The sequence below is a fragment of the Urocitellus parryii genome, chromosome 4 (genome assembly GCF_045843805.1).
Source record: "Urocitellus parryii isolate mUroPar1 chromosome 4, mUroPar1.hap1, whole genome shotgun sequence".
Taxonomy (NCBI): Eukaryota; Metazoa; Chordata; class Mammalia; order Rodentia; family Sciuridae; genus Urocitellus; species Urocitellus parryii.
In genome coordinates, this window is record NC_135534.1 from 46721011 (window position 1) to 46745871 (window position 24861).

The window sequence follows — 24861 nt, forward strand, 5'->3', positions numbered from 1 at the left end:
AGGCACTAATGCCCAACAGTCTCCCTCTCCAGCAGCAAATCTTTCCTGCCAGAAATATTGCCTGTTCATCTTATTGATGGAGAAACTGATGCAGACAAAGACTTTAGACCGAGCCCAGCAGCAACCATGACGGGAGGCAAGTTGTACTTAGAAGCTGCCCCTTAGCAGGACAGTCTCAACCTATAAACACACATGCAGCCCAACTGTCAGAATGGCACACATACGGAATGCATGCTACAATGCAATGCTCAGGACAGACATTGCTAATTGATCACTGCATTATTTCCCATAGAACTTAACTTGGCCTCAAAATCCTCAACACAGCACTCTAGATAACCACTAGCAGTCAGACATGAGAGAAAACTTATAAGCCCTCCCTGCCCTACTTCATGCCAACCTTGGTTGATAACAAAGAATCCTAAGACCCAGCTCTTGACCTTGAAGATTTAGAGTTTTGATCAGGGAGACAGACCTCGCCCACACTCAGGAAGCACATCCAGGTCAGAGCCCAACTGTGGCACAGACTGTGAAGGGTCAGACAACTGTGAGGGCTGGAAACATCAGGGAGAGCTTCCTGGAAGAGAACCTTGAAGAGAAGTCAATCAAACAGAAGGAAAGAGGCAGGTAATTTAGATAGGGAGTTGGGAAAAGGAACTTAAAGTTTCTGATACCAAATTTTTTTTCTCCCCTATCCTACCATGCAGCACTTCTTACTCAAGACACTTCAAACATAAAGATTCCTAGTCTTTGTTAGCATCTGACACATGTTCAGCACTTTATGAAGTTCCAGCTTATTCATGATCCTTGTGAGATTTAAACAACTCTGTTAGATAAAAATTAAGTGGCTACTTTACTTTCATCAAACTTTTATTACTCTCTAGCTCTGCACCAGGCATAGACACAAGGGATCTCAGATCTTAGGGACCTTGCAGTCTGGAGTGGATAAATAATTACCAGATCTGGCATTGTACATTGTACATTGATATCTTTGATAATGGCATTCTTGATGGGTTCTCAGTCCTACCTATTGGATGAGGTCAGCTTAGCACCTGCCCAGGCTGGGGATGACTTGACATCTCCTTCATCTAGATCAGAGAGGAGGAAAGGATAGAAGAAGCAGGGGCCAGACAGAACACAGTTAGGGCTAGTACTTGGGACAATGAAAGATGAGTAGGGGTTCACTAGGCAGATAGAAGGCAGAATTGCATTCCAGGCAGAGGAAAACCTAGAATGGGAATCTTCTTGGAAACCTGAAATGGGGTGAAGGGCACTTGGAAACGACAGAGGAGAAGTGAGGCTAGAAAAGAAGCTTTTCCAGGTTGGAAAGGGCCTGTAATACCATACTAAGGAGTTTGGACTTTATAAATGCTGAGACATTGGAAGTTCAGGAGACAGGACTTGAAATGATTAGATCTGTTTAAAAGTGATCATGGATCTCTGCCCCATTTTAAGATGAGGCACTTGAGGCCCAGAGAGGTTAGATGAGTTGTCCACTGCCACTCAGCTAACTAGTGTCAGTTTCTTCGTCAGCATTGATATAACTTTGATTTTATGCTCACTGTTATCCCTCATCCCACACTTGCTTCTTTCTTCTCCCTCTGCCCAGGATGATCCTTTCTCAGCCCTGGATGTTCATCTCAGTGACCACCTGATGCAGGCTGGGATCCTTGAGCTGCTCCGGGATGACAAGAGGACCGTGGTCCTGGTTACCCACAAGCTACAGTACCTGCCCCATGCAGACTGGGTGAGTGCCACAGAGGGTCAGGCCATGAAGGGTCAGGGTGTTGGGGGGAGGCAGTCAGGTCTCTTTGATGAAAGAACAAGTGTTTCAGTAGCAATTGCTAAAGCACAAGAGCCCAGCACCAAATGGCCTCCTGCAGACTGGGCAGCTCAGTCCAGGGAAGAGCAGACATTCTCCACCCTGGGGCTTCTGTGGGACACCCAAGTCTGGCAACAAGAAGTCTCAGGAAGAAGCAGACACTAAGCACCTAGCTTCTGATTCCTGCCTGACTTAATGATGTTCCCCAGCCTTAGGAACTGTCCATTTGTATGAGAGAGATTTTTCCCACCTTCTGACCTCCTGGGGGATGGATGGATTCAAGTGGGATCAGATGAAAAAATATAGAAACAATAGCAGTGGTAATAAAAATGCCAGTGTCGTCAATAGAATGCAGTGTTATGAAACCACACATTAACTAAATTCCCATATTCCTCACTAGGCAGAAAAGAGCTACTTTTCAATTAATTGGAAAGCACTTAGTTTTTTAAGATGAAGATAGTTATTTTTGAAATCTAGGCCCTGCCTACTCCCATATAAAATTACCCCTAAGCAACAACCAAAATCTAAGGCCCATTCTGAGCTTCAGGTCTGTGCCAAATGACCCTGCTAATCCCCGCCCCCAAAATAAATCTTTCTTCCATGTGCTGAGATCCTTTTCCACAATGAAAAAGAAAAAAAAGAAAGAAAGAAAGAAAATTTCAGATTTTATTTTTTAACTATTAAAAAAGGTACAGAAGGTTTGCATCTAAGTTTCCGTGGCAACCCTGGCAAGGTAATAAGGACAATCCTGAGTCCAAAGAAGGGAGGCCTGGAGATGCCTTGTTCCTGAAGATACCATGAACAGGACTCCGAGGCATCCATGCTACACCCCAGCATGGGGTGGGTGAGGTTGAGGGATCAGGGTTGGTTGTCAGTGGGGAATCTATATGATGCTGGTGTCATTGAGTGCTTCACATAAAAAGCTTTATTAATTTCAAAAAGTCATGACCACACACATTTGGACCAACAAGTGCTTTGGCAAGCACTAATGGAACACATCAGACCTGCCATCAGGAAGACCTAAGGGTAGCATTCAATTAGCCTGTTAAGTCTATGGAAACTACTACTGGTGGAGTCCTTGCAGGTCACCAGTCTGCAGACCAGGATGCACTAATTTACTCTGCAGACCCAACTGCTGAGAATCAAGGTTGGTGAAGGGATTATCACTACCACCCAGAGTCATGGATGAAAGATGCCATTCATAGTGGGTGGAGGGATATGTCTATCTCCTTCTCAGATGCCACAGCCAGGTGGTGTTTGACCACCACTCCTCCCTCGACCCAGCCCCAAGCCAGATTTGTATCCCTTTCCAGATCATTGCTATGAAGGATGGCACCATCCAGAGGGAGGGTACGCTCAAGGACTTCCAGAGGTCTGAGTGCCAGCTCTTTGAGCACTGGAAGACTCTCATGAACCGGCAAGACCAAGAGCTGGAGAAGGTGGGTGTTTCCTGGGGAAGTTTCTAGTAGAAACAGAACTCACAAAGACCTTCCTGTCCTCATGCTCTAGGAAGCTCTCAAATGAGACATGTGGGAGCTGGCATGGACTTGCTCCTACCAGAGAGCCAGTACCTGCACCAGGTAACCAGGGCAGAATTAGGTGGACACTCTCCCCTTATCCAGAGTATTTTTAGTTACAACGTTTCAGAAAATCAACTCAAACTGGCTAAACATTGAAAAAAGTGGGAATTAAGGATGTATTGGCTTATGAAACCAAAAATTCCGGACATGTCCTTGAATCCAGGGGATCAAACACAGGAATCTGTTTCTTGCCATCTCTTGGCTTGGCTCCCCTAAAATTGGCTTCGGTCTCGTGGTAGCAATGAGGGCCATCAGCAGTCCCAGGCTTTCATTCTCTAGCTCAGCTCTGCAGAAAGAGAGTGCCTCTCCCACAGTAGTTCAGCAAAAGGCCCAGGGCTGACCATCATGGGGCCAACATAGTCACATACTCACTCCTGAGAAAATCCTCTTGGCTAGAGAGTGGAATGTAAGGATGAGTCATCCATGATCATGTATCTTCCTGAATCACACAAATCACAAACTAAAGAATAGGGGAGAGATGGCCCCCCCATTGGGAGACTGGGGTGCTATAAGCCAATGAAAGGAAAGGAGTAAATCCTAGCATACTGAATGTGTGTGTGTCCATGTGGACCTTCCCCAGTCAGGAGCAACCTGGAATCCTGACACTGGTCATCACCAGGGTGGTTACCTCCAACCTCCCCTTTCCTGTGTTTACACCCCAAGGACATAGGCCAGGCCCCATATATCTTTCAGGAGACAGTCATGGAGAGAAAAAACACAGATCCACCCCAGGGCTTGCCCCATGCTATGTCCTCGAGAGATGGCTTTCTGCAGGATGAGGAAGAAGAGGAAGGTACAGACAGCAGGCCTGGGAGTGAAGTGATCAACCACAGGGAGACTAAGGTTTGGGGTTCTGGGTATGATGAGGTAATATGCCTTGAATCAAACCCCTCCCCTCCGTGTGCCTGGTTTTCCCGTGTGTAAGTGGGGATTAAAATACCCTTTGGTTAGAAGGATGTGAAATGTGAAGCCACAGTGGGGTCTTTGCGGCCTGCAGAGGAGGCAGCCGAGAGTGAAGAAGACGACAACCTGTCGTCAGTGCTGCACCAGAGAGCCAAGATCCCATGGCGAGCCTGTGCCAAGTATCTGTCCTCCGCTGGCATCCTGCTCCTGTCCCTGCTTGTCTTCTCCCAGTTACTCAAGCACATGGTCTTGGTAGCTATTGACTACTGGCTGGCCAAGTGGACCGACAGTGCCCTGACCCTGAGCCCTGTGGCCAGGAACTGCTCCCTCAGCCAGGTAGGGCCAGAAGCCCCACTGCGGGACTAGGGTGGGGGTGGGGGCAAGGGCTGAGCCCTCATGTATCCCTGGAAACCCCTTCATTTTCTGCCTGCCCAGGAGTGTGCCCTGGACCAGACCGTCTATGCCATGGTGTTCACAGTGCTCTGCAGCCTGGGCATCGTGCTGTGCCTTGTCACCTCTGTCACCGTGGAGTGGACGGGGCTAAAGGTGGCCAAGAGGCTGCACCGTAGCCTGCTGAGCCGCATCATCCTAGCCCCCATGAGGTACCCCCCATCCTGGTCATGCCAGAGCAAGTCACTGTGCTCTGAGCCTCGGCTCTCCTTTCTATTAAGTGGGCACAGATGACCTCTGTCATAGGTTTGTGGGAGTGACACAGAAATGTGTGTAGAAATTCCTCCTCAAACTGACAATTAGTCAGCAGACCCCATGCTAGATATTTTACGTGGATGGATCATCTAATGGTCACATCAGCCCTTCAGAGTGAGTCTCTGGGGATTTTGGATACAGGTTAGTTCCCTTCCCCAGGTGGTGCCATCTGCCCATCTCCACCCACGAGTTCTGCTGCCTCCTCCCCCACACTGGCTCTTCCTTCCATCAGCAAGCCTGCAGGTTCTGACACTGGGAGCACAGAGAGCTGTTCTGATCTTCCATAATGGTTGGATAAAAACCCAAAGGCTGCTTGGTGTGGAAGAGGTTTAATGCTGTCCTTGTCCAGTTGGTTGGCCAACTCCATTTGAAACCACAATAGACAAAAGGCTACCTGGCCCCTAATAGATACCTGACCTCACCACATGACTCCAATTTTTACTTTTCAGCGTTGTGAAATCTCTTTGGCCCATAGACATGGCCTTAAGTTGACTGACCCTCTGTTTGTCCCAGATCTGTGGTTCTTAAATCCTCTGGTTGGGGTTGGGCTGACTCTAGGTCACAGCCAGAGAGCTGACAGCCAGAGTAGTCTTGCAGAGTCAGCCAGCTGACAGGCTGTCTCCAGGGACCTCTGGAAGGTTGTGCCTCTGGAGAGGACTCTGTGTCCTGGGAGGACAACTGCTGAGTGAGTCAGGGTGAGGAGGAGCTAAGAAGGGTGACAGTGGTCACAAAGGGGCCTGAGAGTCCAAGAAGCTAATAAAGGGCCAGCACCCCTTTGGGCAGCTATGGGAATCTTCAGAGACACAAGTCAGATGTCTGCAGACCCTCAAAGACAACTGCTTCCAGGAAGCCAGACCTACAGATGACTCTAGGGACACTTAAATAAAATAAAAACCATCCTCATTCAATAAGCAGAAAGAAAATCAATAACTGAATGAATAACTGTTCTGTTTGCCTCTTAGGTTCTTTGAGACCACACCCCTTGGGAGCATCCTGAACAGATTTTCATCTGACTGTAATACCATTGACCAGGTAGAGTTCTGAAGACTGTACCACATTTCTTCAGTCCAGGGAGAGGCCAGGCCCCAGGAACTTTTTCTCCTTGATGCCAGGTTCCCCAGATCAGATGATCAAAGTCCTGTGGGAAGAGCCCAGAGTCCCTGATCGGATTGCAATCTGTCTCAGGAAATGGGGTCCCCCCCGTGAGACCTTCATAATAGGACTGAGGGAAACCAAATCTCTTTGGCTTCCATCCAAGACCCTAGTGGCTTATTCTATAAAAGTTCCAGCATATTCTGAACCAAAGTACTGATTATGTGAAGAATATTCATTTAGATTCAGCCTGTCTTCTTTATTTACCATTGTACCAGATAATGAGAAAACAAAGTCCCAATTCTTGCCTCAGGGAGCATACAACATAGCTGGACAGATAAGATATATGCCTGTAATAAAGTGAGAGAGTAAAACATGGAGGCAGGTAATACTCTGAACACAATTAATAATTGGTAATACCATTTAATTAATACCAATTAATAACCAATTATTAACTGTGTTCAGAGTATTACCTGCCTCCATGTTAATTAATACGGGTAATACCAAAACACACCTGCCTCTCTCCCCCCACCTCCTTCAGCACATCCCGTCCACGCTGGAGTGTCTGAGCCGCTCCACCCTGCTCTGTGTCTCAGCCTTGGCTGTCATCTCCTATGTCACACCTGTGTTCCTTGTGGCCCTCTTGCCCCTGGCCGTCGTGTGCTACTTCATCCAGAAGTACTTCCGGGTGGCATCCAGGTGATGGCAGCATTTGCCAGCCTCAGGGGTGGGTGGGGGATGGGAAGTGCTTTGCAGTTGGGCAGTTTGGTAAACTTCCTAGAATCGTCATTATAACAGTAGTATTGTCATGTTCCCTAGAAGAAGAAAGCAGAAATAACAAATAGAAATTGAAGGAAATATCCATATCATATCCTTCTACTCGAACATAACCCTCTGTTAGCATGCATACTCCACAAATAATATCTGAATTATTTCCATGGAAGATATGGTTAGGAATGGAATCCCTAAATCAAGGTGTGTGCACATGTTTATGCCCTTCATTCATTCTGCCAGAGTGCTTCTCATGAGGGCTGCATGTTTCCATCAGCCAGACTGATTGCTGATGGTGTGAGAGCAGACAACACCTGATAGGAGAGGTGTTACAGATATCACAACTCCCAGCCCACAAGAGTCCAGAGTGTGGCTGGAAGCTATGACTTCACAGATCCTCTCCCAGAAATCCATTGCCCTCAAGACCCTTGGAGCCCGGCACACCTCTTTCCTACTCAGAATTTTCTAAGAACATTCTCTAGGAGGTTCTTCCTAGGAGTGATTCTCTCCAACTCAGATTCAGAGAATTATAAGAAAAATATTTAAAGACCTAATAGGTCACTGTTTCTCAAACTGCCAATTACAAACTATCAGTGGGTCATGAAATCAATATCATGGATCACAACCAGCATTTTAAAACAAGGAAATAGGACAGAAAATATCAGCTTTGCTTCATGAAACCTTTGTTATGGTCATGTAAGAGTGTGTGTACTGATTTATGATATAAAATATGTTTCTTACTGTGGGTTGTGGTCAGAAAGGTTAAGTACCTTTCCAAAGTGTGCCTAGTTTGCTAGAAACTAGAATTGAAATACTGATCAGCAATAATAATAATTAAATTTAGATGCTTTTGACTACAATGACCTGTCCAAAGGATCAATATTTATATAAATGGCTTTTTGCTTGTATGATCCAGAATCTGCTCCCAGCACCCAGGAAGAACATAGTTCATTGATATTAACAAAATTACAGTGACTTTTTGACCACTGCACTCTGTACTTCGGAATGTTTCCAAACACTTTGTAATACAAGCTGTTCTACAAAGTTCATTTCTTTTGCCAGAGAAGACATGTTCTCCCTGTTTCTCTGGTACCCACTCTGGTCCTGGAGATAATCTGTCCGGGAAAGCTACTTCCTGGATCCAAACCTGGCCTGTCTGACACTGATGAGCTGTCAAGTTGCAGCTGTGAAGAGTGGACGGCCATTCTGTTGCCATGGATCCTCTGAGGAGGTCTCAAGAGCTCTTTAGGTCTTAATCTTTAATGTACCAATCTATAATGATCCCTGGGAAAGGATGGATTAAAAACGTTGAGCCTGGCCTTCCCATTCCTTTAGTAAGCCGTGTCAGGCTCAGGTGCCCATCTGTAAGATGGAACCAGCACTGCCTGCCCACTTTACTTCAGTGCTAGGTGTTGCAGCAGGAGTGCAGACGGACACACGCCTGAGGTGGACAATGCCCAGGATGACGGGAACTGTGCCTAGCAGGCTCTGTTTAAGCATTTTACATCAGCGATCTCATTCAGTGCTCACAGTGTGTTGGGAAGGTCCATTGTCCTCCCTTTGTAGGTAAGAAACAGACCTAGAAAGGTGAAGCCCTTTGCCCAAATACTGGTAAGGTAGAACTAGGACTCAGACCCGGCTGAGCCACAACCTGCCCTCCTAACCATCCTGCTCTCTTCCCTGGCACAGGGACCTCCAGCAGCTGGATGACACCACTCAGCTCCCGCTGCTCTCACACTTTGCTGAGACCGTGGAAGGCCTCACCACCATCCGGGCCTTCAGGTACAGGTCCAAATTCCCCCAAAGTAGGAGTGGGAGGCAGGGTCACAGGTCATGAGATTGAACTCAAAGAGCCCCACTTAGGAAGGCCCAGGACATACCTCTCTCAGCCCCTCCTCAGGCCCCAAGGCCCAGGTGATGTCTACCAGCAGGGACAGGCCCGTTGGGCTCCAGCTATAAAATTCCAGCTCTCCAGACGGGCCTGAGGCCTCTGTGAACCAGCGCAGAACACGGGAAGAAACAAGGCGAGGACAGGTCTTCAACTGTCAGTACTAGAAAGGCCCTCAGGTCTTTGGCCAGCATGGATGCCTTCTGATATTGAGAACTTCTTGTCACCAGACACTGCTGACATTCTCTACGCTGCTCTCATTCATGCTGCACGGCAACCCTAGGTGCTGAGCACGAGTGTTCCCATTGCCCAGATAAGGAAACCGCAAGGCCCCACAAAGCCCATACTTGAAACTACTTGTTCATTCAACCAGCATTTACTAAGCACCCCCACATGCTGAGCCCCTTGCCAGGCACTACAAAAGATGAGTCAGGCAAGTGGCTGCCCTGGAGGCATTACAGTCCAGACTTAGAGCAGGCCAGGACAAATCCATGTGACAGCTGCTCTGCAAGAAGTGGGGACATGGGCTGTGGGGACATAGAAGAGAGGCAGTTATGGAAGGCTTCTTAAAGAAGGTGTCATAGGAGCCAGGACTCAAAGGATAAGGAAGAGTTCACCAGCCTGGAGAAATTTCCAGAAAACTGTAATGCCCCTGCCATGCTCTCGCCATCCTGAGCGGCAGTGTCAGGCTGAACAGGAGCATCTGAGGCTGCCTAGTGGTTAGAGTTGGCTGTTGCTCCCCCAGCCAAGTCTTGGTCAGTCTGTTGGGATATTACTCATTCTGCCAACCAAGCCAGCCAACTCTGTTCTCTAAGCCTCACCTTAAGAGTGATAATAGGTTATTTATAGAATGACACAGCTGCAAGGGTATGACAATAACCATGTGACACTAAACCCTGTAACCTGAGGTCTCAAGGACCAGCCTAGTTCAGAAAAGCTCTCCTCCCCAGCCATCAAGTCCATTGTCAGCCCTGGAATCCTGATGTAGCACCACAGCCTCCTTTCACTCTTTGGCTTGTGGGGCCAATAGGAGCTCATCTCTTGTCTGAGTAAAGCAGAGCTCTCCCCTGGCCAGGGCTTTGCTCCCTGCACATCTATGCCCCTCATTCAAACCTATGCTGCCTCCACACAGAAGCACAAGATTCTAGAGTCTGCTCCCAGCTTGCATTTCTCATCTCAAACCTGCATTTCCTCAGTGTCTTCAATTTTCAAGTCCCTCGACACCTCTGGGCCTAGCTCCTGGTCTAAGTTTTGGCATGTCCCTCTTACAATTGGTGTCCAGAGGCCTTCAGGATGGGCCTGGAGCAGAGAGACTGTGACTTTCCTAATGTGGACCAGGTCCCTTGTGAGTGGATTCCAGCACCCTGTCACCTGCCTCAGATCAAACCTGTGACTCAGGCCAAGCCTGTAGTCAGCCAAAGGAACTGCAGCCCAGCAAGGTCTCCTACACCCTTCCCTGACACAGTGAATGATTCTTCAACTTGAATGAAAGACTTTTTAATCATCCCTGTATTTGTTTAATTTATCAGCTTTGGCCCTGCAACCTGCCCTGCTGGGAGCAAACTAGCATTTATGGATTGTGCGCTTACCAAATGCCAGGTGCTAAGTGTTGCATGTGCATTATTACAATTAATCCGCAAAACAGCCTCATGACACAGGCCTGGGAAGCCATGTTCTACAGATGCAGTCTCAACCAGAGAGGCTGGTAATCAATCTGAGAGCTGGTAGAGGGCCTGGGACCTAGACCTGACTGACCTTCTTGACTTTCCTCAGAGTCCCTGTTTTTTTCACAAAAGTTTCCAGAGTGCCCAGCACTGGGCTCAGTATAAGAATTATCCCCATCCCCATTTTACTGATAAAGAAACTGAGTCTCCATCCCAACACACAATTGTGATATTCAGATACCAGCCTGAGTTTGCATGGCTCCAAAACTTGGCTCTTTTCCTAGTTCTCAGACATACCATTGCACGCCTATAACAGGAACTCCCATCTCAGACTCTCCTGTCACACAGAGCACTCAGGCCCACACACTGAGCACCTAAGCCTTCTTACATGCACACGCATAGTGTTTGCACTCACATAGCTACATGACTTTCCTTCAGATACAGTTTCACACTCACCTCAGACACCCACCGGCACGCATCCACATCCAGAGCTATGCAGTTGCACGCTCTCACTCACCTCAGAGACTCACATCACTGTCCTCAGACACATGCCCTCCACCCAGAAATAATCCAAGCCAAACAGAGAGCTTCAAGAGTAAAAATTAGGTGGTAAACAAGACATGTCTCCAGGTATGATGGTGCACACCTGTGATCCTAGCAACTCAGGAGGCTGAGGCAGGAGGCTCATGAGTTCAAAGCCAGCCTCAGCAAAAGTGAGGTACTAAGCAACTCAGTGAGAACCTGTCTCTAAATAAAATACAAAATAGGTCTAGGGATGTGGCTCAGTAGTTGAGTGTCCCTGAGTTCAATCCCTGGTACTCCACACACAAAAAAAAAAGACATATCATGGATCCTTCCGAGCCCCAAAATTTGGTCTTTACTAGACCAGAGGTGCCAAGATGGCTTTTTATTCTCTTCTTTGTTCATCATCAAACAAGTGCTCCTGTACCTCCGCTGAGCCCATCCTATGCCAGCAAAGTCTGAGGGAAGTGGCCAAGAAGTCAAGGCTGATCAGGGAGAGGAGACAGGTCTTTCATAGTAATGTGAAGAAACAGGATGAGGCATGAGTATAGGAAGAAACCCTCAACGTTCCTTGCACAGAAAGATCTTATCTACCTAAGAAACTCAGAGAAGGTTCCACTCATTTGTTCAACAAATATTTAATGATAGTGCCAGATGCTGGGATCAAAACAGACATGATCTCCATCCTTGTGGGTTTTTCAGTCTGGTGAGAGAGATGGGTTATAAACAGCCAGAGAAAATGACTGTGCAATGAAGCTAACAGTCTGCAGACATAGATAATAGGGGAACCTACTTTAAGTAAGATAGTGGCCAGGAAAGGCCCCTCCAAGTAGGTCTCAGGTAAGGGAAGTTCTGAAAGTTGTGAAGGAGCCAGCCTTGTGAAGAGCAAGAGAGAAAGTATTCCAGGCAGTGGGGAGAGCATGCACAAAGACCCCAGGGTACAGAAGAACTTGATATTGCCAAAGAGCTTTGAAAAGGCTGGGGTAATGGCTACAGAATAATAAGTCAGAGAGTTAATGGCTGGGGAGGAAGTTGGAAGGAGCTAGTGCTCCTGGAAAGAAATTTTTTCTTTAATTTTCTATTTGTTGTTTTTAGTTATACATTTCAGTAGAATGTACTTTCACATATTATACATACATGGAGCGTAACCTCCCATTTTTGTGATTGTACATGGTGTGGAGTTACACTGGTTGTGTATGCATGTATGAACATAGGAAAGTTATGTCTGATTCTTTCTTCTGTATTTCTTCTTCCCATCCTCCCTCCTTTCCCTTCATTTCCCTTTGTCTAATCCAATGAACTTCTACTCTTCCCTCCCCACTTTCTTACTGTGTTAGTGTCTGCATATCAGAGAGAACAGTGGGCCTTTGGATTTGGGGGGGAAGAGATAGTTCTTTATCCTAAAAGCATTGAGAGGCCATTGATATTCTCAGCAGGGCCATAGTTGGTGATTTAGAAAGATCACGCTAGCTGGCCGCTGGGTAGAGATAACGCACAGGGAGATCCAGCACGTCTATCAGGAGCTGATACAGAGTCCAGGAGAGGTTTTGGTGGGCAGGAAGCAGGAGAGAGGTGGACAGAGGCGAGGATTTGGGGGATGTATACATAAGAGGACTTGTTGAGGGATTGAGTGTGAATCCAGGATATTCCTGGTTCTGGCCTGAGAAACTGGGTGGATAGCAATAGTGCTCACTATTCTCCAGGAAGACCTAGAGATAACAAATCTTGGAGTGAAAACAGTTTGGAGGAGGTGGGACTCTGCAGGTAAGATAGAATAGTAGGAGTGTTGGGGGAGCCTATATAAGATGGCAGAGGTGGCATGGTCAGGGCGGCCAGCAAGGCCCAGGTGACCCCTCCTAGGAGCTACGTGGGCCACCATTATTCCCTCCTCATCCTCCCTCCAGGTATGAGGCCCGGTTCCAGCAGAAGCTCCTGGAATACACGGACTCCAACAACATCGCCTCCCTCTTCCTCACGGCTGCCAACAGATGGCTGGAAGTCCGCATGGCAAGTACCACCTACTGCTACCCAGATCCTGGACAGGTGTTCTGATAGAAATGTGGAGCAGAGCAAGGGCCAAACATGGACCAGGGGGTGGGAAGAGAGGATGGGGAACCAGATTGTGTGGACATAGAGCCTTCCTTTTGTCCCATCCCTGGCAGTCCTTCCAACATCTAACCTGTGTCCCCTTCCCCTATATTACTGTCTGGAGGCTTGTGTGTCTGAGGGTTGTGCCTGGAGCAAGAATAGTTGTGAGTGTGTCTAGTGAGTGTGTCTGTAGTGAGTGACATGACACATGCATGCATACATGTTGAGCCCACTGGTGAGGCCTGCCTTCTCAGGGAGTAGGGGAGCCTAGGCTGGGGGGCACATGTTGGCTCCTGAGCCCAGGATTTCCCAGCCTCCTGTGTGTCTGATGTGTGTGTGATGTGGGGCTGGTGTAGGGATATCTGAGCTGCTCCCTGTCCTGGATGGGTGTGAGGTGGGACAGAGCCTCTTTAGGTCCAACCCCCAATGGCTGGGGCCAGCTGTTCTCCCTCCTCAGGAGTACATCGGTGCATGTGTGGTGCTCATCGCAGCCGCCACCTCCATCTCCAACTCCCTGCACAGGGAGCTCTCTGCCGGCCTGGTGGGCCTGGGCCTCACCTATGCCCTAATGGTGAGTGACAGCAGGCTGGGATGTGGATGGGTAGGACACCAGCCCTCCAGGAATCCCAGGGCTCCTTCCCCAACAGAGTCATGAGATACCCCCAACCCAGGCCTTCCCGTGTGGGCAGGATAGCTGACAAACAGGCCCCAGGTCCCAGACACGTGGTGGGTGAGGAGCCACATTCACTGTGACTGACTGACTTCCCACAGGTGTCCAACTACCTCAATTGGATGGTGAGGAACCTGGCGGACATGGAGATCCAGCTGGGAGCCGTGAAGCGGATCCACGGGCTCCTGAAAACTGAGGCAGAGAGCTATGAGGGGCTTTTGGGTGAGGGGCAGCAGTGAAGACGCTCAGAGGAAGGGCCCACAGGAGGGGAGCACTTGGGCTGGGGGGATGATGAGGGAGCCTGGGGATGGTGGTCCTCCTAGATACCAGCTGTGGCCCATGCCTGGTGGCTGACACCCAGCCTGGCCCCTAGCACCATCGCTGATCCCGAAGAACTGGCCAGACCAAGGGAAGATTCAGATCCAGAACCTGAGCGTGCGCTATGACAGCTCCCTGAAGCCAGTGCTGAAGCATGTCAACGCTCTCATCTCCCCAGGACAGAAGGTCAGACGTAGAGCCCTGGAGGGCGTGAGGCAGGACAGCTCACAGAGTCCCCCATGGCCACCCAGGCTTCCTCCTGGCTTCTCACCCACTCACACCCCCAGTCTCCTGGCCCTGGCTCTGTCACGCTGACCTGCTTTCCTCCTCTTGATGTCCTCAGACCTTGTGTCCTCATCTGTCCACCAGAGACAAACAGCCTGGACTCCCCTAGCTTCTAGGGGCTTTCCCCTGGCTAGCACCACCCCAGAGCTTCTCTGCCTAGGGGGAGACAGCAATGCTGTCCTTGTCCTCAGGGAGGGAGCCCCTGCCTAGTGTCTGACCCAACGCTCCTCATGTCCCTCCTCTCTGGCCCCATTTCTCTCTGACGCTATCCTTCTCCTTCCATCTCTTTACTTCTCTGTCATCGTCTGTCTCACTGTCTCTGACCTTTGGGTGTAACTTTGTCCCTGCTGCTGTCTTCTTCCACCTGCCCTTGCCTCACTTATCCTTCTGCGTCACTTTCTCTGAACCTGTATTGGTCTCTTATTTTAAATTCTATTAGAGCCCCAAAGCCAGGAAGCAATGGGGTCAGAGATGGCTCCAATTTAAGGTAGGGCACACAGACACACCCCTGCACACCTTTTTGTCCTCTTGCCACACCCATGTGCACACAGACACAGCAGGGCCCCCAGCTCCCCTGAAGTCATATATTTGGCACTCCCAGACCCAGGAAATTGGATGTCTACACCCTGCACTGTGATCTCAGGTCCGAGCCCCCTTGGACCTACCACAGAAAAGAAACCCAAGCCTGTGGCCCAGCATGGCCAAAAAGAAGCTGGTGCAGAAGAGGAGAAGCTGTGACCTTCCCCACCTGCACACCTTACCAAGAGCTAGCACTAGAGGTCACTCCTGGCAGCCCCTGAAGCCGGAGCAACACACCTGCCTTCCTTTTTCCAGATTGGAATCTGTGGCCGCACAGGCAGTGGGAAGTCCTCTTTCTCTCTTGCCTTCTTCCGCATGGTGGACATGTTCGAAGGTAAATTTTATGTTGGGCACCACATGAGTCCTAGCCTGTGGTCTTATGTTACATGAGGCCCAACAGTCACTGCCTTTTTCTGCCTCCTCACTGGGGCCCATATCCCAGGCTGAGCCTGTCCCCAGCACCACCCCATCCCTGGTGGTACCCACCTGCCACATCATCTCCATACAGGGCGTATCATCATCGATGGCATTGACATCGCCAAACTGCCATTGCACACCCTGCGCTCACGCCTCTCCATCATCCTGCAGGACCCCGTCCTCTTCAGTGGCACCATCCGGTGAGCTCCTCCACCCCCAGGCCCATGCTAGCTCAGCTCCATCAAGTCTGCAACACAAAGAGGAGGATGTGGGGGGACTGGGGTCTTCAGCTAAGTGTCACCTTCAAGCCCTTCTCATGAGGCCAAGACCAGCACTGGTGACATCCTGCACTACAACTCTTAGTGCTGTCCACCACCCACTGCCACCACCTCGGTGCTCCCTACCCAGCAAAGCCTCCAAATGACTCAGTTCTCACCCACGAGCGTTCACCAGCCTTGCCTGTGACAGGACCCTGGGGATGGAGGCAGCCCACTGCTCCCTTCCCTATGGGTTTCTGTGCTACTCTCCAGATTCAACCTGGACCCGGAAAAGAAGTGCTCAGACAGCACACTGTGGGAGGCCCTGGAGATCGCCCAGCTGAAGCTAGTGGTGAAGGCGCTGCCTGGAGGCCTCGGTAACAACTCCTGGCCGCACAGCCAGGCTGGCTGGGTGCTAACAGAGCATCCGTGGGCTGGGGAGGGAAGACTCATAGCCATGTCTTTGGTGGCCTGAGTTTGAAGTCTGGGATCTGATAGGACCAGAGACCATTTCGTCCTACCTTCCACCATTCAGGGGCCCAGAGAAGTAGTGACATGTTCCAGGTCACACCACAAGTCCGTTCAGGCTCTCATCTTCTTGCAGGGCTCAGGGAGAGAATAGAGGTCACTGTATGACAGAGTTTGTCACCCATGCTGTGGTAGTATCTTTAGTCCTGCCCTGCCCTATCCCTCTGCCCTGGGGAAGAGAGAACAAAGTGGAAAATCTTGGACACTGTTCGCTTAAAGAGTTTATTAGAAAGACTCTGCCCCATCCAGGGGAGGGCAGGGCCTTGGGGTGTACTGCACCTCCTGGATCAGTGGAGCCTGGCCAAGCTTTGGCTTCTGTGGATTGCCCTCCCTGAGGCCCCAACTCGTGTGGCCACTCTCCATGCACACACTCAGCATAAATGGCCCCTCCCAGGATTGCCAGGCCACAGCAGAGCACACCACCACAGATGCCCTTCTCACTTCAATCCCTGCAGATGGCATCTGGGTTGTATCAGGTGTGCTCCTGACACACTACCACCTAGGGGTAAATGCCCCCCCCCAACCCATGCCGTCTGCTCTGCTCACACCGTGAGCCCTGCTCTCCGTGCCTGGGGCTACTTTCAGATGCCATCATCACAGAAGGCGGGGAAAATTTCAGCCAGGGCCAGCGGCAGCTGTTCTGCCTGGCTCGGGCCTTCGTGAGGAAGACCAGCATCTTCATCATGGATGAGGCCACAGCCTCCATCGACATGGCCACGGTTGGTTCTGGGCATGTCCATGGGGTAGAGACCTTGGAGAGGGTTTTAGTGAGGTGTTAGGGAAAAGTTGGCGCAAAGCAGACCTGACTTTCAAGTTGCCTTTAACATCAAGGGCTATTTGTGGCCGAAGAGGCCAAGGGCGGGGGGACTCTGACTCCATCTAGTCTTAGAGAAGGTTCCCACACACACATACACAGATCCACAAAGACTTCCCACCCCTCACCCACAAAACAGCATCACACTTGCAGCACATGATGTGCTCACAGAACTGAGCTCCAGCAAGCCAAGTCAGCCCCTGAGTGCTGGACACCCAGTGAGTCCTTCGAGAACCAGGACCAGAGAGAGGGTGGGGGAGGGTGGCTAAGATTGGAGTCAGATGGGAGCTGGGCCACAAACCTGGGCCCCACATCCCCAAAGCCAGTCCAGACCCCTTCAGCTGGGCAGGGGAGCCCTCAAGCTGCTTCTTCCATCTGACAGGAAAACATCCTCCAGAAGGTAGTGATGACAGCCTTTGCAGACCGCACTGTGGTCACCATCGCGGTAAGGGGCCCATTGACAGCCAGGGGCCACCCAGCAGGAGGGCTGGCTACTGGGGCTGTCATTAGTGATCAGCCCCTGGGCTTGGCTGGTCCCCAAGAAAGGACCCTGGAGCAGTTCAGGGCAAGGAGTCTGGAGGGCTGGCAGGATTTGGGGTGAGGGGGATTTGCACCTGCTCTTCCCTCAGACATCCCCTCTTTCTCTCCAGGTTCCAAGGTCCACCCCCCTCCCAAGGCCCTGTGAGCTAGGTTGGGGTTGCTTCTCCATAGGAAGTCAGGGAAGAGAGGCGTTGGGGTGGGGGGGCCCCTGAATACTGAAACCTGGATGTGGGGCGAGCTGAGACCTGGTGGAGGGGAGAAGGGTGGTATTGAAGGGTTCAGATCACAGTCCCCCTAGACAGGGGCAGTCACCACAGAGATACAACATCGTGGCCACATGCCTCCTTCTCCAAGCTGCAGGAGGGAGCCCTTAGCTGCCCTGACCCTTCCACCCACACCCTGACTAGCCCCCTCCCGCCTGCCCAGCATCGAGTGCACACCATCCTGAGTGCAGACCTGGTGATTGTCCTGAAGCGTGGTGCCATCCTGGAGTTTGACAAGCCAGAAAAGCTGCTCAGCCAGAAGGACAGTGTCTTCGCTTCCTTTGTCCGTGCAGACAAGTGACCTGTCAGACCCCAAGTGCCATCCTATACTCTCACCCTGCCCCCACCCTTGCCTGGGTTTTCTAACTGTAAATCACTTGTAAATAAAGAGATTGATTATTTCCTACTGGGAGCCCCAACTCTGGTGGGCAGAGACTGCAGTGGACTGTGGGTGCAGGGAACCAGCCTGTCCTTGACACTGGGCAGATTCTGATGTTGCTATGTAAACATGGGCCAAAGCATATTTCCTGATCTGTGAAATGAGGGATGTGTTAGTCAGCTCAGGCTGCCATGACAAAATATCACAGAGTAGGTGGCTTCAACAACAGGAATTTATTTCTCACAGTTCTGGAAGCTGAAGCCCAAGATCAAGGTATCGGCAGCTTTGGTTTCTCCTTGGCTTGCAGACAGCCATCTTCTCACTGTCCTCACATGACCTTTCCTCTGTATACACACAGCCCTGTGAATTCTCCTCCTCACCCTCTCTCCAAGGACAGCAGTCATATTGAGTTAGGGTCCAATCCCTGTGTCTTCATCAAATCTTAATTACTTCCCCACAGGCCCTAGCTCCAAATACAATCACATTGGGGGCTAGGTCTGGAGAAGAAAATTCAGTCCATAGCAAGGGAGATAGCATTTTTGTGGAAACCCCATTGGATAAGGTGACAGGTCTCTTCCTTAGGGTATTTATTCTTGGATTGAAATTGTGGAGCCTGGGTACCCTGGATTAGTACTATTTCCTTTGCCAATAATGGAACCCAACTCAAAATGGCTTAAACAAAAACATATTTATTGTGGTATGTGACTGTGAAGACCAGGAGGTATACTATTTCAAACATGGTTACTCTAAGTATGTAATGTCAGGGATGTGCCTCCATTTCTGGGTTCCATCTACCTCTTCCTTGCTGATGACAAATGGCTGCTAGCAACCAAAAGGAAAAAGAGATGTTCTTTCCCAGAAGCTCTAGCAAAAATTTTGGGAGCAAATCTCAATGGATAAATTTGGTCACATTCTCATCTTCACCCAGTCACTGTGGTTGGAGGGCTAGAACATACCTACTGGCTAGGCCTAGATCCCACATCCACATCTCTGTTCCCCAAAGCAAGGACATTCAGAAGTGGGGAATGGTGGTCCTTCAGAAAGTAAGAACAGTGCAAGTATCACAATTAGCCAGGTGGTGATTGAGAGTTGCCAGGCCCCAGACCCTGGAGAGTCCAAAACAACAGCTTGTACTAACTTCATCTGCATCAGGAAATAGGAGTGCACACCTGCCCTCAGTCAACAAATGACAGGTGCTAATTTACATATCATTTTATAATAATTTACATATCACCTGCAGTACTGGCTTGCCAGGCCCTGAAGTAAAAACCTAGGGTCCTTGGGCTTAACTGCAAGAGGGTCAAAGCCCCTGCCTTAGTGCCAGATAACAGATGACCATGCATGGTCCAAGGGATTCTTCTCTAAGGATATGAGCCCCAGGGAGCAAATGAAGCCATTACTGTTCCAACAACCAACAATACCTACAATAGAAACATGTCCAGACAAAAGCCTGGGACCCCAGTGTCTAAGCTAGCTCTAAAACAACTCAGGTCCAGATACCTCCTATTACTTATATTGAAATAAATCAGGCTACAGACATGAGGAGTGTAAAGCAAGTGCCAGTAGTTCACATCCTCTAAAATGCAGGGTGGGCTGGGGCCTCTTGGGATAGAGAAGATGGAACTTCCCAGGCTTCTGGGGCTACAACATGAGCATTGTTATGGTAGGTGTTGGACTGTGCTCCCAATCCTATTGAAGTTTTTTGTTTGTTTGTTTTTTGGTTTTTTTAATGGGAAAGATTTGGAGTCTTCGGATTCTCAAGGGATCTAAGACTAAGAAAAGGTGGTCCTAGGGGCCTCTGGCTCTGGGATAGTGGCGCCACCTCTCAGTGCCTCCTTTCCCTGGAAACCCAGAGCCTCTCTAGAGGCAGAGATGACCCAACTGCAGATGGGTAAAAAGAGAGAGGGGAACCAGGGCGACAGCGGCTGCTATCCCAGATTAGGACAGATGATGACTCCCTCCGCGCCCTCCAATTTCATAGTGAAATTGGAACCTCATATGATCTGTCAGTCGAATTGGACGGACAAAGCCCCAAGGACAGACTGAGATGGGAGAAGGAGGGGCAGGGTAGGGGGTGGCTAGGGGCGGAGCTTGCGCCTAAGCCCGTCCCCTCTCCCGCTCAGAAATAGGTCGGGCTCCCCCTGGCGGCCAGTCCCCAACTCTGCTCCTCGGGCGACCCCCGCCCTTAATCTTGTATCCGCACCTTGCACTGGTCTGTATTCGCGGACCCACAGACCGACAGACTGACGGAAACCCGCCGGCCTCCAGCACGCAGTCAGCGGGAGGGGGCGGGGAGGCGACGGCTGTGGCTTGAGGAGCAGGAGCAGGTGCCGCGGCGACAAGCGGGCGGGGCAGGGACCGCGCGGCGGGCGGGGATCGCGGGGCGGGCGTGCGTGCGGCCGGCCGGCGAGCAGCCGGGAGGCCTCGACTCTGAGCTAGCCCAGCCAGGTAGCGCGGGAGGCGAGGGGATCCGGAGTTGAGCCGGGTCGGGAGGTGACTCCGGAGGGCGCAGGATCCCAAGGAGACAGAGAGGACAAGAGCTGGAGAGAGATCCCGGGAGCGGCGGGGCGATAGGGGAGGAATGGGGTAGGAAAGAGGGCGCATACCTAGAAGAGGCAGTCGGGACGTGAAGCTGGAGCTTGGAGAGGATCTGGGACAGAAATGGGTGGGGCGGCAGAACAGTGGGGGGTTGTGCGAGGTCTCGCTAGTTGGTAAGATCGGGAGGTGTTAAGTTCTGAGGTGGGTTGAGAAAGGAAGGCTGGGGGACCAGAGGGATGTTGGGAGGAGGCCCAGGTGTGGAGGAGAGCTGTGTGGGGATCCAGGGCCGCCTGGCTGGAGGGCTCACTAGGCAATGGGCAGGTAGGCTGAAGGGTGAGGCTGGTGTAAAGAAGTGAGTCAGGATCCAGGTGGAGGTGAAGACGGATCTGGAAGGACAGGCCATCTCAGGTGTGAAGATAGCCCAGGCTGAGGGTAGCCCAAGGTGAGAGGGTGCCTGGGAGACCCTAGGCCAGGTCAGGGCTGTGCCCCCCATGGGGGAAACCCCTCCCTGGGGTCACCGGAGCCATGCTGTCCCGCAAGGGCATCATCCCTGAGGAGTACGTGCTGACACGGCTAGCAGAGGACCCTGCAGAACCTAGGTACCGGGCTCGAGAGCGGAAGGCCCGCTTTGTGTCCAAGAAAGGCAACTGTAATGTGGCCCACAAGAACATCCGGGAGCAGGGACGCTTCCTGCAGGACGTATTCACCACGCTCGTGGACCTCAAGTGGCCACACACACTGCTCATCTTCACCATGTCCTTCCTGTGCAGCTGGCTGCTCTTCGCCATGGTCTGGTGGCTCATTGCGTTTGCCCACGGTGACCTGGCTTCTGATGAGGGCACAATAGTGCCCTGTGTCACCAGTATCCACTCCTTTTCATCCGCGTTCCTTTTCTCCATCGAGGTCCAGGTAACCATTGGTTTTGGTGGGCGCATGGTGACAGAGGAATGTCCACTGGCCATCCTGATCCTCATTGTGCAGAACATCGTGGGGCTCATGATCAACGCCATCATGCTGGGCTGCATCTTCATGAAGACTGCGCAGGCGCACCGGCGAGCAGAGACTCTTATCTTCAGCAAGCATGCTGTTATTGCTGTTCGCCATGGCCGCCTTTGTTTCATGCTCCGCGTGGGTGACCTCCGCAAGAGCATGATCATCAGTGCCACCATCCACATGCAGGTGGTGCGTAAGACCACCAGCCCTGAGGGCGAAGTTGTGCCCCTTCACCAGGTGGACATCCCCATGGAGAATGGCGTGGGTGGCAACAGCATCTTCCTGGTGGCCCCGCTCATAATCTACCATGTCATTGATTCCAATAGTCCACTCTACGATCTGGCACCCAGTGACCTGCACCACCACCAGGACCTGGAGATCATTGTCATCCTTGAAGGTGTGGTAGAAACCACAGGCATCACCACCCAAGCCCGCACCTCCTACCTAGCTGATGAGATCCTGTGGGGCCAGCGCTTTGTCCCCATTGTCGCTGAGGAGGACGGCCGCTACTCTGTGGATTACTCCAAGTTTGGCAACACCATTAAAGTGCCGACTCCACTCTGCACAGCCCGCCAGCTTGATGAGGACCGCAGCCTGCTGGATGCCCTGACCCTCGCCTCTGCCCGCGGGCCCCTGCGCAAACGCAGTGTGGCCATGGCCAAGGCCAAACCGAGGTTTAGCATCTCTCCAGATGCCCTGACTTAAGTCATGGTCCCTGGGTCCCCACATGTGCATGTGCACACAGGCAGTTTGGTATGGTAGGTAGAGTGGATGTGGTGTGGGCCCCTTGGCAAAGTGAAGGCCTGGACCCTCCTCAGCTCAGCCTTCCCTGCTTTGTGCCCAGGGTGTTGCAAGGCACTTGTCACTATGCTATTTCTGGCCTCAGCAGGAGCCCTTACTGGGTTATTTTTGTCCCTGCTCCTCCAGCCCAGCTCAGGACTGGCTTATCCCTCTCTCTCTGCTCAAGGGAAGACTGTGGGTGTACTAGACCCTAAAGCTGGGTCTCCAGCCAGTCCTGACCCCCATGATCAGCCTAATACCAGCAGGCAGGTGGCTGGGGAAATCAATCCCCAACTGGCAGCCTGCCTTCTGGTTTCTGTGGTCCCCAGGAAATCCCTGTGACCAGGCCTCAGCTCTACTTTGTCCCTGAAAAAGTGATGGGCTAAGGGGTGGGCTCCATCTGCAAAGGAGGGCAGGTGATGAGAGCACATTGCAGCTCCACGGCTGGAGCTGTGGAACCTACACAGGTGGGGGTAGGCTGAGATGAGCAAGGCTTCTCTCCACCGGCAGGCTTCAGCCCAGGAGGGGGACCCAACAGGGATAGGGTAACAGAAGAAGGCTTTGCTGAGCCCAGCTTAGGGAGCAAGAGATGGGCCCAGCACCCTGCCCTTCACCCACTTCACCCTCTCTGCAGAGAGGACTCCTTGGGCTGGGGCTGCTGTTCCCATTCTGTCACCAACCTGGGAGGCTAGAATGGGCTAGGCAGCCAGTGACATGCCAAGCACAGAGAGCTGAGAAAAGAGGTCCTGTGGCTACCACATACAATGGGCCTCAGACTGAACTCTGCTCCTGGCTTCCCAATGGCAGCTGTGACTCACTTGTCCAGAGGACATCTGGGGGTGGGAGTGCCTTTGAGTTGCTGGAAAAAGTGTTGAAAGTTCTGAATGGTAGGGGGTATGAGCTCCCTGAGGTGAAGAGGCTCTTGGTCCTGATGGGTTTGACCCAAGCCAGGACTCTTAGAGCCTGTACTCACGGAGTGGTGCTGTGTGTCGTTGCCCAGAATTCTGCCTTCTGCATTGTCAATAAAGCCTCCCCTTCATGACCTAAACTCTGGGCTGTTCTTGCTGGGGAGGCAGCAAGTATGCTGGTGGAAAGGGAGGGTGGGGCTGGCAGCTGTCACCCCACATTCAAGAAGTACTGTGAGCCCTAGCAGGGAGGCCAGGAAAGGGAGCTGAGGCTGGCTCCTCCTCCCCCAGCTCAGGGGCACTTCCCCCTCCTCAGGTGACCTAGTACTGCCAGCAGTCTAGCTACCTCTTTTTTTTTTTTCTTTTTTTTTTTTTTTTTGTTGGAATCCAGAAGGCCTTATAGCCCTGGGCCCTGCCTCCCTCCCAGGGATCTATTGGAAGATAAGGTACCTAGGGAGAGGAGCAGGGTCATTACAGGCATAAGGGTTGTGGTTGGGAGGTGAATTTTCCAGACATATGCCTGGGTCCAAATCCTGGCTGTAGCTATATGACTTAGGCCAAGTAACTTAACCTCTCTGTCTCTGTTGCCTTATCTATGCTAACTGTATCTACTTCATAGAACTGTAGGCGTAAGTGAAAAGCATATGTAAATGTCAAAGTGCCTGGTCTGTAATAAGTGTTCAATAGTTAATTGTTGTGATTGCTTCCAAATCAACCATAAGATGAGAAAACTGACCAAGCAAGCATTAAGAGAGAAAGTGTGTTTATAGTTTACTACAGTGATACATTTCTTTGCTTAGTCTTACTTTCTATACAGTGTCCCTTCCAGCTCAGGATTAGAGGGGTTGTGGCAACCTATAGCCATATAAGTGGTCTTAGAAGGGTTATGATCATTTCCTCCCACATGAAGTCCCTTCAGTAGTTTCCCATTACTTTCTGGATCCAGGCTAGACTTCTTAGCCAGCCATTTCAGGACTTGACTCCTTTCTACCCTACATTCCACTGTTCTCTTGCCAGAATAATTTGCACCCTGATTCAGCCAGTTCCCTAACTATCTGTGTGTCCCCTCCTTGCACATAACTGAGGTTCTGACTTTCAAGCCTTTCGTTATGATTTCCCCTTTGCCTGAGCTGCCCAGGCCTCATCTCTGCTAAAATCCATAGAAGTTCAGACCCAGTGATGTCTCCTCAAAGCCTTTCCTGGTTTCTCTGGGGAGAAACTGTCCTTTCCCTGAGCAGTCTCCTCTGCCTATGTTTATGACCCCAAAGTTCATGGCTCCTTGGGATTAGGAATTGTGTCTGGTTCAACATTGGGTCTGACACTGAGTAGGTACTGAGTGAAGGAATCGATGAATGCATGATGGACAGATGGATGGATGATGTACCAAACCACAAGCCAGAGTCATTACTAAAAAGAAGCCTGCAGACTGGGCTGTGGTTGGATCAGTAAGGGTCTGTCACAGGCTGCCAAGAGAAAGCCAAGGGGTCCAGGTAGTTGCTGCTGCTTGTGTGAGCTATAAACTTTCTTCTTCCTCCACCCACATAGTCCCTGGCACTGATTCCC

At 50.9% G+C, this 24861-nt stretch overlaps 2 protein-coding genes across 11 annotated transcripts in view; both read left to right on the plus strand.

The window, feature by feature from the left end:
* The window catches only part of Abcc8 (ATP binding cassette subfamily C member 8), a 74397-nt gene extending 56393 nt beyond the window's left edge, over nucleotides 1–18004 (plus strand). For 9 of the 10 annotated variants that reach the window (XM_026398968.1, XM_026398969.1, XM_026398970.1 and 6 more), the window contains exons 22-39: nucleotides 1607–1744; nucleotides 3133–3258; nucleotides 4093–4192; nucleotides 4397–4638; nucleotides 4738–4904; nucleotides 5970–6039; nucleotides 6641–6798; nucleotides 8560–8652; nucleotides 12849–12951; nucleotides 13490–13603; nucleotides 13804–13924; nucleotides 14076–14206; nucleotides 15140–15218; nucleotides 15393–15501; nucleotides 15832–15935; nucleotides 16672–16805; nucleotides 17283–17345; nucleotides 17867–18004. In XM_026398968.1, coding sequence (XP_026254753.1) covers nucleotides 1607–1744; nucleotides 3133–3258; nucleotides 4093–4192; nucleotides 4397–4638; nucleotides 4738–4904; nucleotides 5970–6039; nucleotides 6641–6798; nucleotides 8560–8652; nucleotides 12849–12951; nucleotides 13490–13603; nucleotides 13804–13924; nucleotides 14076–14206; nucleotides 15140–15218; nucleotides 15393–15501; nucleotides 15832–15935; nucleotides 16672–16805; nucleotides 17283–17345; nucleotides 17867–18004 — 2190 coding nt within the window. The remainder of the gene's footprint in view (nucleotides 1–1606; nucleotides 1745–3132; nucleotides 3259–4092; nucleotides 4193–4396; nucleotides 4639–4737; nucleotides 4905–5969; nucleotides 6040–6640; nucleotides 6799–8559; nucleotides 8653–12848; nucleotides 12952–13489; nucleotides 13604–13803; nucleotides 13925–14075; nucleotides 14207–15139; nucleotides 15219–15392; nucleotides 15502–15831; nucleotides 15936–16671; nucleotides 16806–17282; nucleotides 17346–17866) is intronic. The other variant, XM_077797527.1, reaches the window with a different exon arrangement.
* A 2435-nt stretch (nucleotides 18005–20439) lies between these two features.
* On the plus strand, nucleotides 20440–23435 carry Kcnj11 (potassium inwardly rectifying channel subfamily J member 11). Its single transcript, XM_026398987.2, has one exon. The coding sequence runs from the start codon at nucleotides 21146–21148 to the stop codon at nucleotides 22316–22318; it is 1173 nt and encodes a 390-aa protein (XP_026254772.1). The 5' UTR covers nucleotides 20440–21145; the 3' UTR covers nucleotides 22319–23435.
* The last annotated feature ends 1426 nt before the right edge of the window (nucleotides 23436–24861 follow it).